This window comes from Gossypium hirsutum, chromosome D09, assembly GCF_007990345.1.
Source record: "Gossypium hirsutum isolate 1008001.06 chromosome D09, Gossypium_hirsutum_v2.1, whole genome shotgun sequence".
NCBI classification, from domain to species: domain Eukaryota; kingdom Viridiplantae; phylum Streptophyta; class Magnoliopsida; order Malvales; family Malvaceae; genus Gossypium; species Gossypium hirsutum.
The window spans coordinates 8642115-8660645 of record NC_053445.1 but is presented as its reverse complement, the minus strand read 5'-3'; the positions used below and the strand labels follow the sequence as shown (position 1 = coordinate 8660645).

General features: G+C 35.4%; 1 protein-coding gene across 2 annotated transcripts; it reads right to left on the bottom strand.

Annotated features, from left to right (window-relative positions):
* Positions 1 to 13117: 13117 nt before the first annotated feature.
* On the bottom strand, positions 13118 to 17948 carry LOC107892276 (DEAD-box ATP-dependent RNA helicase 14). Of its 2 annotated transcripts, XM_016817309.2 has the most exons (10): positions 17784 to 17948; positions 17003 to 17117; positions 16776 to 16930; positions 16323 to 16478; positions 16114 to 16182; positions 15303 to 15572; positions 14789 to 15139; positions 14385 to 14659; positions 13905 to 14294; positions 13118 to 13773 (listed from the first exon to the last, which is right to left on the bottom strand). In XM_016817309.2, exons 2-10 carry the CDS (start codon positions 17091 to 17093, stop codon positions 13527 to 13529), a joined length of 2004 nt encoding a protein of 667 aa, XP_016672798.2. In that variant the 5' UTR covers positions 17094 to 17117; positions 17784 to 17948; the 3' UTR covers positions 13118 to 13526. The 2 variants fall into 2 exon arrangements, with proteins under 2 accessions (XP_016672798.2, XP_016672797.2); XM_016817308.2 differs by having other exon boundaries at positions 16776 to 17117.
* Positions 17949 to 18531: the final 583 nt, after the last annotated feature.

Below are 18531 nucleotides of genomic sequence, written 5' to 3'. Positions count from 1 at the left end.
TTTACTACTTAAATAAACAAATAGAATTTACAGGAGTATTTACATTTCTTTTGCTAGATTTCACTTTCTTACTTCTCATCCTACCATACTTTTTTCACTTGCTCTCCTTTGTCTATAATATTCCCATCACTTTCTTTTCTTTCTCACTTTTTAATTTTATTAAAACATAATCGATTTCTTTACTAGAAATGACTTTCTCATATGTCTACTTCATCTAAACATAAATTTTATAAGAAAACACTTGAATTCTTGCCTTGTCTATTTAAGCTTTTCACTATCTTCTCAACTTTTTTCACGTCCAACGCTAATTTCTTACTTCCAATAAGATAATCAAACTCTCTAGGATCTCTAATTCACTTTTCCTTTTTTCTGACTATGAAAATTCTTATGAATTTTGGTTTAAAATAATACAATGGATGGAAAATGACTAAATTACATAAAAAGCAAAACTCTCTCTTCTCTCTTTCTTTTTGGACATTGGAAGCAAATGAAGAATTTTATCTTTATCTAATATTTATTAATTAAAAATGATAAAATATCTTTAATAAAATATTATTTGAATAATATTTAGATGGCTAAATAGTATAAAATATCACCAACATCAAGATTATAATCCAAGGGACCATATTTTATACTTTAAGACTAAGCAAACCCAATGGTGACAATTCAACCATTCATTCAAGGGTATTTTTGGTAATATTTTCTAAAATAATCTCTTCTAAAATGATCATATTGCCCTTAGGAATTTATAATATTAACCCTTTAAATTTTAAATATTTTCAATCAAATCCAAAAAAATTTACATCTTTACGATTTAGACCTACCTTAAATTAATTTATCATGACATACACCACGAGTCAACTTCCTTTGGCATCCATAAGCCTTCTCTTTTATCGATTGTATACTTTATTTCACTTTACAAAGAAATCTATTATACATAGTCTCAACTCAATGCCACTTTTATAGCATAGCGATTTTAAGAGCATTACAATTATGGTCCTATGTGCTTGGAATTGTCCCAAGAACTAGAGACCTAACTATTCAAAGTTATGGATAGGGCCCTTAGGAAGACACAAATACTAATTTTTTGCACTAACTCTTAGAGTAGACGGAAGAGATTTACATTTGTCACACCCAAAAATGTTAAAATATCATTACAACAAAAATTCTAGGTACCTAATTCTAAAACTTTCTATTTTTGAGAGATTTTGGTGTAATTACATGAATCTTGCTAATTAGTTTGGTAATTGGTTAGGTTTCAGCTATTAGTTCTGTTACTTTAGAACTAAATGTATCTTTTAGTGGGAAACATTATGATTAAGGGTACTAATAGTACTAACTGACTTAGGGCCATGGGATCGATAATGAAAAGATTATATAATGGGCGACTTCTTTCATTCTGGTATTTATTTTTCTTTCTTCCATCTTCTTCGTTGGTTTATTCTGTACGAAAAGGAATTAAGGAGGGTTTACATGAAGGGAAGAATCTAGAGTGTTAGCCTAAATAATTGAGAATTTAACAATCTGGTCATCTTTCTAACTCTTTTGTATCTTTCAGTTAAAGAAAAAGAAAGGAAAATATATGGTTTTTAGCATAATTTATTTTGAATTGAGATTATTTAAGTCGTAGTTAGCACTTTTAACTCATTAGCATGCATATGAATTAAGGTTTTCTTGCAAATGTATGTCTTCGCTTTGATCTTAATATGGTTGTTATACTTAGCTAACTAAGAAAGCGTTGGCCCAAGTGATAAAGGGAAGGCTTAGCAGGTGTAAGTTGTGTCAACTGCAAGTATTTTGTTGGTGAGTTTCTAAACTCAAATACTCAGCGTTTTTTTATGTATATCAATATTGTGTTATTATGGGATGTTCTTCATATTTTTGAAGCATTAAAAGAGTTAATCTACATATGCATGTATAGTTGTATGTATAGGTTTGTTATTTTGATGAACTGTTACTAGTAAAATAATTACCGATGAGGCTATGAATGAAATGGTTGATAGGTTATAAGATTAGTATGATCTATGTTGTGTTATTAGCAGTATGTTTAATTGAATGCTTGTTATGTGTCAATCGTGAAAATGAATTATATGTGGAGTGTGGAGGTATGTAATGACAGATGGCGGATGAAGAAATGTCATGCTATGCACTTTGTGCCTCATGTTATTGGTTTTGCAGAGGTTCAAGCAAATTGTACCTGAGAATTGATATGCATGATATGTGGTTTTGCGGAGGTTTGGTTGGATTGTATAGAGATATAAGGGCACATGTTTATGATAACCCTACATAGGCTCTTTCAAGTATGAAACTCTATGGAATATAAGGCTTAAAGCTTCATGTTTATAAGAAAGTCCATGGCCATGGAGTATGAAATTTATGAAATTCTGCCGAATTTGTTCTCTAAGCTTTATGTCAAAGTTATATGTGGGACTTCACCATACAAAGTTCGTGACACAATTTGCAACTATGAATCTTTTTTTTATAAATTTGTATGTATGAGTCCTTCATGTCTATGAATCTTCTTCTATGAATTAGCATGTATTAGTCTGACATATCTATGAAGCTTCTTCTATGAATTCACATGTATGAGTTCGAATGTATGAGTCCGCATATAAGAATCCACATTTATAAATCCACACAAAAGTGTCTACAGGATTGTCCGCCAAGTTAATCTGAGATGACTCCCTCTACTCAGTGGGTTTTTCTATTAAGATTATATGTAACAAGTCTAATCGAAGAGACTATATGCTTCATGATCTATCACAGGAGGAACTCTCATGCATTACGTATTGCGCCTCTACGTCATTCAAACCAAGCATAAGTTATGCAATAAGAATGCACAAGTTTTATCTATGCGAAATTAGTGACAAATTCTTAATTTTCGAACTAAAAAAAGGAAAAATTTTATTATACAACACACTAAGTTCCTTATGAACTTACTATGTTTCTCTCCCTTGTTTCAAATATTCTAAACTATTGTTCATAGGAAAAAAAGGTCTTGTGTGAGCATGTCACCCTTCGTTTCGTAATATGTGTAGATATCAGGGCAACTTGTAGCCTTAAAATTCTTTTTTATGTGGATAAAAACTATTTAAATTTAGTTCAAATTATAATCAAACGCATAAGACTAAATTGACCTTTTTCTATAAAAAGTTTAGAATTATCAGAAGCTTGTTCTTATATATATATATTGTGATTTCTCAGTAATACACTATGGAATTGTGGAATGGCTATTAAATTATTTTGCACATACTTATAGTTGAAATCTCGAAGGGTTGGTCATCTAGCCTACCAGTTGGGTGTTACATTTTTAGTGGTACCAAAGTGTCGGTTTAGTCGATTCTCATATAAGGATTTGATAAGGAGAGCCCTGATACACATGTTACATTATCCTGTCTTAGTCTCTTAAATCGTTACTAAATTAAATTTGTGTTATGTAGCTCCTCCTTATTATTGATGTTTAAAGATATAAGAAATTTGGTAGATGAAGAGAATGAGAGTAATATTCCTCACTCCCAACCTAGTGGTCCAACCCCTTTTGAGAGTAAAGGAACGTTGGGGACTGAAGCAAAGAATGCATTATTTAAAGCGTTGGGAGCATAGTTCAATAGATTTGTGGGGGTTGACCCCTTCACCGCCCACACAACCTTAAGGCAATCCAGTACAACAACCAACTCCCCATCCTACTCAAGTTCCCTATATGACATGGGGTGATCTAGTAGAAGAGATAAGAAAAGGCGGCACTAAGGAATTTAGGGGAGAAAAAGAAGATGATTGAGTAGTCACAGAAAACTGGCTGTCAAGAGTACTACAAGTTACAGAATAATTACAACGCACTCCGCTTGATAGCCTAAGGTGTGCAGTTTCCTTCTTGGAGGATGAAGCCTACCAGTGGTGGCAAACGGTGAAGAGCAATATGCCTCAAGAGTAAGTCAGCTGGGAATTCCTTCTGTGAAAATTTTGAGAGAAGTATGTAAACCGACTATGTGTTGAGTAGATGAAGAGGGAAATTTTAAACTTAAGGCCGGGTAGACTGATTGTCCTCAAGTATGAAAGGAAATTCATCAAACTAAGCAAGTATGCCCGCGAGCTGGTACCAACAGAAAAAGAGCTATGTGTGAAGTTTGAGTGGGGACTTAATAAAGAGATTCGGATAATTGTAGTAGCATTCAAAATAAAGGATCCTACTACTTTATCAGCAAAAGCACAAAAATAGAATTTATGGTAAAGGATAAGGACAGAGTCTAAGATCGAGAAAGATGAAGGAAAAGATTATTGGGTTTGGCAATGATTTCTGGGTTCAAGAGAACCAGAGATGATGGGGTTTTTTCTTCAAGTCTGGCATAAAGTCACTAACCTGATAAATTCAGAAAAAAATCATCACAGATGTCACACCACATTAGTGGTATGCATAGGAGGTTCTAGGAGAGTGATCCACCCTACTTGCAAATAGTGTATGAAGAATCATACAAGTATGTTGGAAGATGATGAGTGCCTTTTTTGGATGTAGAGATCAAGGCTATATGATTAAGGAGTATCGAAAATGAGAAATTAAAGGCACGGTACAATTCACTCGAGTGAATCAGGATGTACAACAAAGATTAAGATCTAGAGCTACCGCGAGATCATGCCCCCCCACAGTGGAAAATGCAAGGACTACTGGCATATTAGATTCTAAAGCCATGGCTCGCGTGTATGTGATGTGTGCCAAGGAAGACGCGGAGACTCTAGATATTATTATGGGTAGCTTCTCTTTATATAACATTAATATTTATGCATTGATTGATTTCAGGTCGACACATTCATACATTTATAATATATTAATCAATGAAGGAATTTTAAATGTTGAGTCCACAAAAATGAAGGTATTAGTTACAAATCCTCCTAGTCTGAGTACAGTTGTGGATAAGGTAATTTGGGATTGCCCAATGAAGTTTCAAGATTTTGTTTTCACGGCTGATTTAATGTTGATCGAATTTTATGAATTCGATGCAATTCTAGGATTGGATTGGTTACTAATTAGGCACAACACAGTTACAGATTGTCGTGCTATAGAGGTGCAATATTAGTATATTTTGGTAATGTAGAATTGATCTCTAGAGTAATGCATGACATAAAGTATAAATTAATCTCGGTGATCTCGACAAGGAAACTTGTTTTGCCAGGAGCGATTGTTTATCTAGTGTATATAATGAATAATACAGTAGTACGAAAGGATTTGGAGCAGGTGTAGGTTGTGAGCCAATTCCTAGATATTTTTCCATATGAACTTCTAGGGGTACCGTCAGATCAAGAAATGGAGTTTCCTATTAAGATTACTCCAAGAACTACTCCTATCTTATGCGCTCCATATTGAATGGCATCCTTGGAATTGAAAGATTTGAAGGTCCAGGTGCAAGAAGTATTAGAAAAGGGATTTATTCGCGCTAGTGTCTCACCATGGGGTGCACTAGTTCTTTTTGTAAAGAAGAAGCATGGTTCATTACGATTATCCATAGATTATTGCCAATTGAATCAGACGGCCATTAAAAATAAATACCCTCTACTCAGAATTGAAGGCCTATTTAATCAATTAGGTGGTGCAAGGGTGTTCTCTAAGATCAATATTTGCTCTGGCTATTATCAAGTCAAGAGAAAATGTGATGATATCTCTAAACTGCTTTCTGGACCCGCTATGGACATTATGAATTTTTGGTGATGTCATTTCTTGTGATGCCATTTGGATTAACTAATGTGCTAGCGGTATTCATGGATTTGACGAATCAGTTATTTCAACGATACTTAGACAAGTTTTTAGTAGTGTTTATCAATGTCATATTGATCTACTAAAAAAGTGAATTAGATAACACATATCATTTGCAGGTAGTATTAAGTACTTTACGTGAGAATCGACTATACGTCAAATTTAGCAAGTGTGAATTTTGGCTAAAAGAAATAAGTTTTTTACACCATGTTATCTCCGTGGATGGAATTAAGGTGGACCATGATAAAGTCAAAGTTTTTGTGGAATGGAAGCTACCAAGTAATGTTACGGAAGTGCGTAGCTTCTTGGGATTGGTGGGGTATTACAGAAGATTTGTAAAGGGTTTTTCCATGATAGTTCTGCCTATGACTCAACTTCTCCAAAAAAGATGAGAAAATTGTATGGTTTGAAGTCTGTCAAAGAAGTTTTGACAAATTAAAGATTGTTTTAACTGAAGCACCTATTTTATTGCAACTCGTTTCCGGGGTTAAATATATAGTGTATATGAATGCCTCAATTGATGGCCTTGGTTATGTACTCATGCAAAATGGGAAAGTGATAGCGTACGCGTCTCATAAGCTCAAGCAATATGAAAGAAATTACCCCACCCATGATCTAAAATTGGTCGCAGTTGTATTGGTGTTAAAAATTTAGAGACGTTACTTGTATGGTGAGAAGCGTATATCTTCACGGGCCATAAGAGTTTAAAGTACCTTCTCTCCCAAAAGGAGTTAAATTTACGGCAACATCGTTGGATGGAACTGCTTAAAGATTATGATTTGAAAATTGAATATCATTTGCGGAAGGCAAACGTGGTAGCTAATGCTTTACAGTAAAAGATAAACGATGGCTTCAGCATCTTTAAGAGCTCGAATTAATTAGAAAGGGATGGGTCCCTTTTGGAAAAATTGAAGGCACAACCCACTATATCCAACAGATTGTTGAGTTTCAGTTAGAAAATCAAAAGTGTAAAGACTGGATAAATCGTACCGGATTGAAAGACTCGACAATTTTTAGCCTCGACAAAAATGTGAGTATACTACATGTGGAGGTTGTATGTTCCTGAAGGAGAAAACCTTAGGCAAGAAATCTTGAAGGAAACTCATCAAGGATCATTTGGGTTTCATCTAGGAACTGTTAAAATGTATCGAGATCTCCTGGAACTATTTTGGTAGCTCAAAATGAAGAGACAGATACTAGAGTTTCTCATGTGATGTTTAACTTGTCAGCGAGTCATGGTTGATCATCAAGTTCCATCCGAAACGTTATACCCCTTAGAGATACCATAATGGAAGTGGGAGAAAATTTCACTAAATTTTGTTTCTGGTTTACCGCTCACTTCCTTGAGGAAGGATGCTATTTGGGTGATTGTGGATAGACTCACCAAATTAGCTCACTTTATAGCAATCCATACGGATTATTCCTTGGAGAAATTGGCAGAGCTTTATATTGCTGAGAGAATATGCCTTCATAGGATTCCTTCATCCATCGTGTTAGATAGAGATCCAAGGTTCACATCTAAATTCTGTAAGCAATTACAAGAATCCCTTATAAATAAGCTCTATTTTAGCACAGATTTCTACCCTCAAATTTATGATCAGTTAGACGAGTGATACAAGTATTGGAAGATATGTTGTGGCATTGTGTACTTGATTTCGGCTTAGGGCCCCTTCCTTTGGCAGAGTTTGCATACAACAATAGCTATCATTCTAGCCTAGGTATGTCCCCTTTTGAAGCCATATACAGAAGAAAATGTAAGTCTCCCATTTGCTGGGTAGAATTAAGTGAAAACAAATTGATTAGGCCTAATTTAGTTCGTGATATCGAGGAAAAGATCAGTATTATCCGCAACCATCTACGCATAGGTCAGGATCACCAGAACGCATACATAAATAAAAAACGGAAGGATGTATCATTGAGATTAGTGACAAGGTTTTTCTTAAAGTCTCGCCATAGAAAAGAATTATCCATTTCTGTTTAAATGGAAAACTAAGTCTGAGGTTCATAAGGCCTTATGAAATTTTGGAAAGAGTAGGGTCTGTTGCTTATCGGTTAGCGTTGCCACCAAACATATCCTGAATCCATAATATTTTTCATGTTTCTATGTTAAGAAAGTATCACTCAGGCCCAAATCACGTGGTTCAGCTAGAAACCTTGGAAGTGGAGCCTAATATATCCCATGAAGAAGAACCAATCAGAATTTTTGCTAAGAAAGTTAAAGAACTCATAAACAAGAAAATTCTTTTGGTGAAGGTCTTCTGGCGAAGCCACAAAATGGAAGACACTACTTGGGAAATGGAAAGTTCCATGAGAGAATAATATCCCCATCTGTTTGGTGAGTAAGAAATTTGGAGGATGAAATTTTCTTTAAGGCTGAGGGAATTGTCACACCCGAAAATGTTAAAAGATAAGTACAACAAAAATGATGGGTACCTACTTATAAAACTTTTTGTTTGTGAGGATTTTAATGTACTTACATGAATCTTGCTGACTGATTTGGTAATTGGTTAAATTTCAACTATTAGTTATGTTACTTTAGAACTAAATGTTTTTTTTAGTGGGAAACATTATGATTAAGGATATTAATAGTACTAACTAACTTAGGGTTAGGGGATCAATAGTAAAAAGATTATATAATAGGGGAATTCTTTTATTCTGGTATTTATTTTTCTTTCTTTCATCTTCTTCTCTAGTTTATTCTATAAGAAAAGGAATTAAGGAGTGGTTTGCATGAAGGGAAGAATCTATAGTGTTAGTCTAAGTAATTGAGAATTTAGCAATCTGGTAATCTTTCTAACTCTTATGTACCTTTCGATTAAAGAAAAAGGAAGAAAAATCTAAGGTTTTCAACATAATTTATTTTGAAATTGTGATGATTTAAGTCGTAGGTAGCATTTATAACTCCTCTGCATGCATATGAATTAAGGTTTTCTTACATATGTATGTTTTCATTTTGATCTTTATACAGTTGTTACCCTTAGCTAACCAAGAAGGAGGTGGCCCAAGTGATAAAGGGAAGGCTAAGTAAGTGTAAGTTGTGTCAACTCTAGGTATTTTGTTGGTGAGTTTCTAAACTCAGATCCTCAACTTTTGTTTTATGTATACCAATACTATATTGTTGTGGGATTTTTTTGTATTGTTGAAGCATGCAAAGAGTTAATCTAATTATGCATGTATGGTTGTATGTATAGGTTTGTTGTTTTGATGAACTGTTGCTAGTAAAATAATTACTAAAAAGGTTATCAATGAAATGGTCTGATAGGTTTTACAATTAGTATGATCTATGTTTTGTTATTAGCAATATGTTTAGTTGAATTCTTGTTATGTGTCAGTCATAAAAATGAATGATATACGGAGTGTGGAGGTATGTAATGACAGATGGCAAATGAAGAAATGTCATGTTGTGCACTCTGTGCCTCATGTTATTGCTTTTGCGGAGGTTCAGTTGGAATGAATGGAGATATATGCGCACATGTTTATGATAGCCCTACGTGGGATATTTCAAGTATGTGACTCTGTGGAATCTAAGGCTTAAAGCCTCAAATTTATAAGCAAGTCCATGGCAATGACGTGTGAAATTTATGAAATTCCACCAAATTTGTTCTTTAAGCTTTATTTTAGACATACTGATAGTTGAAATATCCTAAGACATTCATATAATCATTATACTTTATTAAATGAGCAGTTAGGTCCTTATTCCCCTTATAATTTTCCTTGGGGACTTAAATGTGCTAAGGAGGCCAACCCTTGTGATATTAAGTGTTAGAGGATTATTCAAACAATAAACCTAATCCATATATTCAATATCATGTCTCAAAGTTTGAATGTCACATCTTAAAGCTTCTTTTTCACCCTGTCGTGCCTATTATTGCTAGGGATGAAATTGCCTTGGTTAGTATTAAGAATGGGGATTTCGCCCCTAAACTTGGGCATTAATGGAAGAAGCAACTTCATCTTGTTTATTTTGAAGTTGTCTCATTGTTTTGGCGAAGCTGGTGTTGGTAATATAACCATTATTATTAATGCCTTAGGTTCTGTTGGAGTATTTGATCCCTTAAAGCCTTCATTTGCTCTTCTAATTCTAGAAATTGTTGTGAAAAGTTGGGGTTGAAGTGGGGATTTTCAGTGGCTTATTCTTCAAACATGGGTACCATGCGAATATTTTGTAATGATGGCGGTACTGGTGGTGGGGAACCAATGTTGGTGGTATTTCGTGGTGTTAGAAACGGCAGTTTCGGAACCCCATTTTCGATGTTCGAGTCTGTAACTATTAAATAATATTTTCGATGTTATTATTAAATTTTTTTCCCTTAATTTTATCAAATTGATAGTTAATTAAGGCACAGAGACTGAATTGTAAAATTTTATTGCTATAGATTTTTAAATGACCAAGGGATCAATTGAGCAATTTGACCATTTTAAATTGGTCAAACAGTGGTGGATGAGTTATAATCCACTAACTTTTGTCTAATTAAGCTTAAAGTTTTGTTAATTAATCTTTAATTAAATAAATTATGATTAATTAGTTTTAATTAAAGGTATATAAGTTAAATTAAAAGAAACAAATGCATTTTCTTTTCTTCTATACATCTTCTTCGCAAAACAAAAGGGAAAAAATATGGTTTTGAGCTTTCAACATTCGGTCCCTCAAATTGATCGGGAATCTAATCAAATCAGAAATAATCGAGGAAAGGAAAAAATTGTTGAATATTGCTACTTTTTCCAAGCAAGTTCATATGGTATGATTTTATTATGTATTTAAATTATGAATATGTGTATGTTTGGTTGAAATTTGGATTGTTTGCAAAAGGTAAAATTTGGATTAAATTGTAAAGAAATCTATATATATATTTGTGTTTGAAAATGCCCGAGTGAACACAGTAAAGGATTTGTGCACACCTGTACGGATTGATTACTGATGATTACCGAGATCCAACATTTGTTGCGGACTTGAAGATACATGTGACACAAGTTTAGCCTGGGCTGGTAACCTTGCATGTATAATTTCAACTTGGCCAAGAAATTAAATGTTTCATTAAAGGTTTAGCCTGAACTGGTAACCTGGCACGAATATGTATTCAGCTCAAACAAGCAATTATTGTACCAGAGATACTTGTGTATCCAAGTCCATTTACTAGAGTTCATCGAGCTATGTGTTTATAGCTAAATGAAATGTGAAATGAAATTATGAGTTTGATGTATAGATGGATACATGTTATATTGAGTATGATCATAATATTGAAATGAATTGAATTGGTATAAGTTTATATGACATTATAGTTTATTACATGATAAACTCACCTTGTTGTGATTTGCCATGTTAGGTAACTTTGCTAAGTTAATTTTTTTTGTTATGTTTAATTGTAAAATGAGGTAAGTCTCTTGTTTAAATACCTATGAACTTATTAAGCATCGTATATGCTTACCCCATTTATTTTCCCTTTTCCTTATAGATCACTTTGTGAAACACGTCAAGCGGATCGTACAAAGCTCACACTATTTTGTTTTCAAATTGGTAGCTTTTCTATCATTTAAAGTTCAGAATTGTGGCATGTATATAGGTGCCTTCAATGTATAGAAGTGTGTTGGTATATACCTTAAAGTATACGTTGTTATGATGACTTTGGTAATTTGAAATGTTTTGGTAACTTAGTCTATACATGGAAATCAATACATATGCATCTCATGCTTGGTGATGTATTAGCTAATAATCATATAAATGGCATATGACAAGGAATTGAATTTATTTTATGGTGACTTGAATGATGGCCTTGGTATGAAAGTTTGAAATGTATGAATAGATGATTTGTAAAAGATTGAAATGTTAAATTGGTTTTGGTTATAAGTAGTTAAATGAATTGTTTGGTATGTTTTGATGTGTTGTAAACTCAATTGAAGTTTATATATGATATACAATTTGATAGATTGCTTTGAAAGCTTTAAACTAGGTACCAAAGGGCTCAAATTTTATCAAAAATAAAGTCTTCATCCCGATAACCTTTTTTCTTCATCACAAAATCGGCCAACAGTGTGTGACGTCGCGACGTCACAAACTATTTGGCGACGTCTCAACGTGGAAGCGATGATGTCACAATGTTAGCCTTGAAATTCTAAAACTTTGCAATTTGATCATATTTCGTGCTCGGGTCAATAAAAAAGCTTTTGTAAGCTTGATTAAGGCTTGGATTTGATTGTTTAATATAATGTAAATGTGTTTAAAACATAGTTTCTTATTTGAATGATTATTTTTTGTAAATCTGATAGTGGGTGCTTCGGCAACGAATGTAGCATTCCATAGCTCGGACCTGATGACCGAGTCAGGCAAAGGGTGTTACATGCTTAGGCTACTCATGAAACTAGCCTACCTAGACATCAATATATGGGTTTTCATGGTTTGTTGTTTATGAGTGACTAACCAACATGCTAGGTAGAAGGATGGGTGGAGGTAGTCAGGCATTCGAAGACATTCTCATTGGGAAAAGTCGTGTTGATCCACACTTACCGCACTGAGTTGTTGAGGGAAAAATGATGTAAGAGGAAGAGATAGCAGTTCACATATTGGGGAGTGTGTCGAGAGCTGCTAAAGGTACAGTTATGGGTTCAAGGTGCTCTAGTTCTATGAAGGAGTGGTAGGAGACATGTAAGAGTCTTCCCAAAGATGAGTATTTATAAGTGAGGGTGATCATTTCTTAGCCTTGGGCCTTGACATGTGTACAACAAAGATCTCATCATGGTCGGTCACTTAGGGAGCACAATAGTCTTTTGAATGGGCAATAATGGGATGGAGATGAACTAGGCAAAGTCCCACATACGAGCCACATACGAGCCCTGGTGAAGTGTTGTTCTTAGCAAGGTCATGACCAACGAAGTCATCCCATGGTGAAGGATGGCAAAGCCTGGATAAGTAAAATACTCAGGCAGTGGGTACACCCCTTCCTGCTATGTCCGAATCTCCCACAAATGAGAGAAATAGCAATAATCAGGGAGACATTCATATGCAAAATAGATTTCTTTCCCAGCATGCTTTCCTTTCTAGATTTTGAAACCCATTTTAGTTTCCTATAAATTTGGGAAACATCATCCTTATCTTTGTAGCGCTAGGCATTCTCTTTTGTCAGCATGTCAAATGACATATTATTTAGATCCGGATCTAGAAGTATGAGATCGAGGAATCAACATCATTGAGAAACCGTCCCTCCGGCCACTCTTTGGGTAGCAGTTGAGAGTTCATACCTCAATTTAAAGATTTGATGGAAAATTGTTATTTTCCAACTCTTGGATTTCTACAATTCGATGAATATTCCTCGTGTGATTAAGCCTCAGTATTTTCTCAATGTGAATCCTGTCACTGTTAGCTAATTGGATAAATTTCAATGCGCTGAAAAATAAATTACTTTATTAGTACTTATAATTTTGCAGCTCTGACTCATATCCATCACATTATAGTACATTATACGTTACAACTTTGCCACCTTTCTGAACACACTCGGAAATTATCTAAAGATAAATCAACAAAAAATTCCACTTGAAATGTCAAACTTCTGAAACTTCTATGCCTTTGCCGCTAGCTCTACGTAATTCAAGAGTAACAAAAGGCAGAGATAGAACCAACATATTGCCTCAATTCTGAGGTAAAGGAGATCGATGATCATACGGATGTATCTTGCCTTACTTCATCATTGCCAGAACCTGTATGAGGCCCATTCACATTTCCAGATCTTCTGCGCTCGTGCTGAGAATCACCATATGATCCTCCAAAGTCCTCCTTGCGATAAGGGTTCCGTCAATCTATAAAATTTCTCGGCTCCCTTGAAATCCCATTACTGTTAGGGGGCATGTGTTGTTGCAGTGGGGGTGACCGATCACGTTTAATCATCTCGTCGTGTAAGCGACGACCCTTATCATACCTGTCAGCACTACGACTACGGCTACGATCATGGCCAGTGTTTTTATGACGATCACCCCAACCAGCAGGACTTCGACTGCGACTTCGTCTCCTATCATTACTACCATGGAAACCACGATTGTACCTATTCATACATATAAGGGTTAAGAAACAGGGGTGAATGTCAAAGATTGATATCCGAATACCGCAAAAAAGCATAATGCAAAGACCGACACAAATCCATTACTATACTAAGTATAATAGATCATTATTTACCTATCACGAGACTCATGATCATTTCCACGTCCTCCGCCGCTTTTCTCAGGCCAGGTAGAGGACGTAGAAATTCCACGACCACCCCTTCCACTGTCCCAGCCACCATAGCCCAAATCAGTACGTCCACCACGTCCCCTACCAAAGCCACCAGAACTTGGAGCCCAACGCCTAGGCCTTCCCATCAAACCACCACGTGAAGCCATATCACGAAGTTCAGCGGGCACCAGCTGGTTTGCTCCTTCCAGAACTTTGATGAGATCTGAAGCATGCTTCGAATCCTGATCGACGAAGAACGTATAAGCCAATCCAGTTGCACCTGCCCTTCCAGTCCTTCCAATCCTATGAACATAATCTTCAACTCCAGTGGGAAAGTCATAGTTTATTACTACCCTGAGAAAGATGTTAAATAATGCAATCAGTATCATGATATACCAACATAGCAGATGTAATAAAGTCAACATGAAAATATTGAAGATTTACCTGATATCTTTAATGTCCAAACCCCGAGCAGCAACATCAGTAGCAACAAGCACTGGCGACCTCCCAGTTCGAAACTGATTCAGTACATAGTCCCTGTCAGCCTGAGATTTGTCTCCATGAATAGCAGCAGCTCCAAACTGTCGACTGAGGTTGCGGGCGAGTTGATCACACATCTTGGTTGAACAAAAAACTATGATTTTGGATCCAGGTTCTTGGGAGCGCAGTATCTGTTCCAATCTTCTGTGTTTTTCCATTGGTGATAATACTTCAACATACTGCAAAACAAGAGAAATGTTAATTCTATAGGACATTTAAGTAGCCCTTCCTCCATAATAGAAACTACAAAATAATGGCCATTTTCTGCTTTGAATTAAAATCAGGATTAGCAATAATGGAGTATAAACCTGTGTGATAGACTTGTTTGCAACAAGCTCATCGATATTGCCAATGTTGACCTGAACAGGATTTCCGAGTAGATCTGCAGCAATTTTCCGGACTTCCTTTGGCCATGTTGCCGTGTACATGAGAGTCTGCCTGCGACTAGGCACTTCTTTCACAATCTTCCTTATTTGAGGTTCAAAACCCATGTCCAACATGCGATCAGCCTCATCTAACACAAGGTAAGAAACTTGACGAAGGCTGATTCTGCTCATCTCTAGAATATCATTTAACCGGCCAGGAGTAGCAACCACAATATCTACTCCTCTCTCAATCTCTCTCAACTGAGGACCCTTTGGTGCTCCTCCATATAAACACTGCAAAAAAACATATGGGAACTCACGTAAGTATAAAAATCATAATTGGTAGATCATCCCAAGTAATAAATATAATAAACATTATCACTGCAATTGAAGGATGATAAAACTACAACAAAAGACAAACAAATTTGAAATCTTGACTCAAAAAATGGTAACATACCGTGCAACTAATTCTTGAGGATTTCCCAAACTTGAGAGCTTCATCTAGTATCTGAGTAGCCAACTCCCTTGTTGGTGACAATACTAACACAGTTGGACCCATTCGAGGATCTTTACGGCATTGCTTGAGATGCATAAATCCAGGAATTAGGTAACCCAAAGTTTTCCCAGAACCCGTTTTAGCAATGGCCACAATGTCTCTACCTTGCAATGCAATTGGCCACGACTGAGCCTGGATTGGGGTCGGAGCAGAAAACCCAGCACTGTGTACCTGTTAAAAGCAATAGAAAGAAAAATTCAGGATCCTCTGTGAGCAGATGTACCACCTTCAAGACTTGGTTGGTTTGTCATACAGGAGTGATTTATGCCAGAAGAAGCATCATCCCCCGTATGCAGGCAGCCAATGCTTGCTGAAGCAAGCTGGAACAGGAGGCCCCTTCATCCGTTCGGACCGAGTGGCAGACTGAATTATCAGCAACAGCAGTCCCAGCTCCGAACGTAGATCATTCAGAAAGCCCTTCCAAAAATTGGTCCACCATACAAGGGCACCTCAAATTATAAGCAAGGCCCCCACAGAGGCTACCACAGCGTACGACATTAGCTCCTCCAAGGAGCAAACATCGCACCTGCGACAAAGAGTAAAGATGGCAAAAGAATTACATGAGTTTGACACTCAACTGGGACCTCAAGCAACCACAGAACTTTACACGAGAAACATTCAACTTGCATTCTTAGATTTAACTTACAAGATTTGACTTTAAAATCCACCAATGTCATAAAGACCAAAAGGATATAGGAGAAGAATAGTATACCTCTCTAAGTATCTCAGAAGAAAAGCCAGTAGCTTCAAATGATGAAAAGGGTGAAGGCACTTCATGTCCCTGACAAAATTTAAGGAAAAATATTTGATCCATGAAACATTATCAGTTACCCAGCAATATGATATTTTCAGAAGCCAAAGTCCCTGACTAAACATAGAAAACTAAGATGGGTAATAAAATATCGTAACAATCATACTCACAGTTACAGTTATCTCATGCTGATGGCGATATGCATCACCAGACAAATTACTTCCCTCAGCCACTAATCCATGTCTCCCAGCAGAAGATCCTCCAACCACAGAGCCGTGAGTCCCATTAGGTGTATTATGGGGAAGAATAGGTCCACCACTTGCATTCTATTGCAAATTAAGAACATCAAATTAATCCTAGTTAGAAGAACAGACATATATAACTATCTATAAGTTAACACTTTTAATTTTTTGAAAACCCAAGCTTCAAGAATTTTGACGGTTTAACAAGAACCAATTCAAAATCAAATGCGACAAATTGAAAATTTTAGACACTAGAAAGAAAAGGGACATACTTCATTACTCAAGTTAAGGCAAATGTACTAATTTTCAATTTCAACTAAGACCAACAAGAAACCAAATGAATCAAGAGCAAGATTTAGAGTAAAGAAGTAGAAAAAATACCTGGTTAAACCTTGATACTGGCTCAGGTTTTGATGCACCATTGTTGCCTATTTCATAACGATCATTTTCCTTGTCAGGATTATACCCATAACGCACTTCAGAATATTGCTGAATCTGAATTGAAGAACGCATTGGGGAAGACTTCGGGACAGAATCTACAATTGTGGGCCTCTCATATTGGGTTACATTGGTCATTGGATTCCAAAAGTAGAGATAACCAGTTTTACCATCAACTAGGCCTTTCCATGGTTTGGGAAGAGTGGGATCTGGCGGAGCAAATGTTGGGTCCGCAGAAGAAGCAGTTGCAGTAGCAGCCATTGCAAGAAAAGCAACAATAAAAATCTACAAGCACCAAAAACTCCAAAAAGGAGCAAATGAGAAACTAATAAAAGAAATCATAACTACAAACTCAAAATGTAAATTGCTTGGATAACCAAAATCATGAGCTGAATTTCCATTTTAATCAATTTTTCATTTATAATAAATCATTACTTTTCCTTTTACCTCTTGCACTTGTACTTTAACCATGCATTCCCAGGTTTAAGCTAACCTCGGAACTCACGGATGGCAATATAACTAGAACAATAATAACTCCAGCAATCAAAAGTTTCACATTCAATCAAATCCAACAACTACATGCTTAATCGTGCATATGCAGACTCTGACTAAAGCTGACCTAACAACTCCAACAATAATAACGAATAAGAAGAAATAACTCCCAACACCTACATGCTTCACATTCAATCAGATGCCAGATTCAAAATCAATACGGAAAACCCCCACTTTTCCTCATCACATACTATATTAATAAAAATTAAAACCGTGATCCCAGTTTAAGCCAAATGCAATTTATGAAAAGGAAATCTGAAAAGGGGTAATTAGAAGTTGGAACCCTAAACTCTCACCTCTTTTATCAAATATTAGAGGGGATTGAGATTGGCATCTAAAAATATAAAAACAAATTTCAGATATGAAAAACTCAAATAGAATTTACGGAAACCTAAGTACCTGACGCTATCGTCTCGAGGAAGCTGAAGGGACAGTCGATTTTTTGAATATCGAAATTTAAAAGGCAATAACTTTTCTGCTATTTTTAGGGTTTTTCTTGGCTCTGTGTTCTCTCTCTTCGCTGCGTTTCCGTAAACAAAGGTAGAGAGATTCAAAATAGGCTGTTGATAGAAGGAGAAAATTTATAGGCTTTTTAATTCTATTTTTTATTTTTATTTTTATTTTTATTTTTATTTGGATTTCATTATTAAATTAAAATGAACCAAAATATCCCGAAAGTACGCGCTTTTGGACAGCTGTTCTTCTTATTATCCTCTTTTTAAAATTAAATCTGGAGAAATTAAAAGGGGTTATGTACAAGGCCCATTTTCGAAATTATTTACACAAATGGGCCGTTTCTAAATATAATTATGAATGTAGACTGAAAATTTAAAAATACACTGACGTAGACGCGTTTTCAATGGATAATCCAGAAAAATATTTTCACGTCAATTTTTTTCTTTGTGTCAGATAAAAATGCACTGACATGGATGCGCTTTTACCGTGCTCCAACAACTATCAAAATAGCCATCGAACTAATTTTTTTTTTAAATGTCATTTTTAAAAATATTACAAAAATAGACTATTTTTTAAAAAATTTACAAAAATAAACTTTTATAAAGACCCAAAGTGGCAGCACTATTTTTTTTTTGTGCCAAAAATTAATGTGGAAATAAAACTTACAAAACAAATCTTTATAAAGACTAAA

What these genes read in the sequence shown, in the direction of transcription:
- LOC107892276 (XM_016817308.2), bottom strand. Translation starts at nt 17,093, where the DNA reads ATGGCTGCTACTGCAACTGCTTCTTCTGCGGACCCAACATTTGCTCCG. An exon ending in CAAACAAGTCTATCACACAG is followed by an intron (nt 14,660 to 14,788) that starts GTTTATACTCCA and finishes CTTGTTTTGCAG; the next exon opens with TATGTTGAAGTATTATCACC. An exon ending in TTGGACATTAAAGATATCAG is followed by an intron (nt 14,295 to 14,384) that starts GTAAATCTTCAA and finishes CATCTTTCTCAG; the next exon opens with GGTAGTAATAAACTATGACT.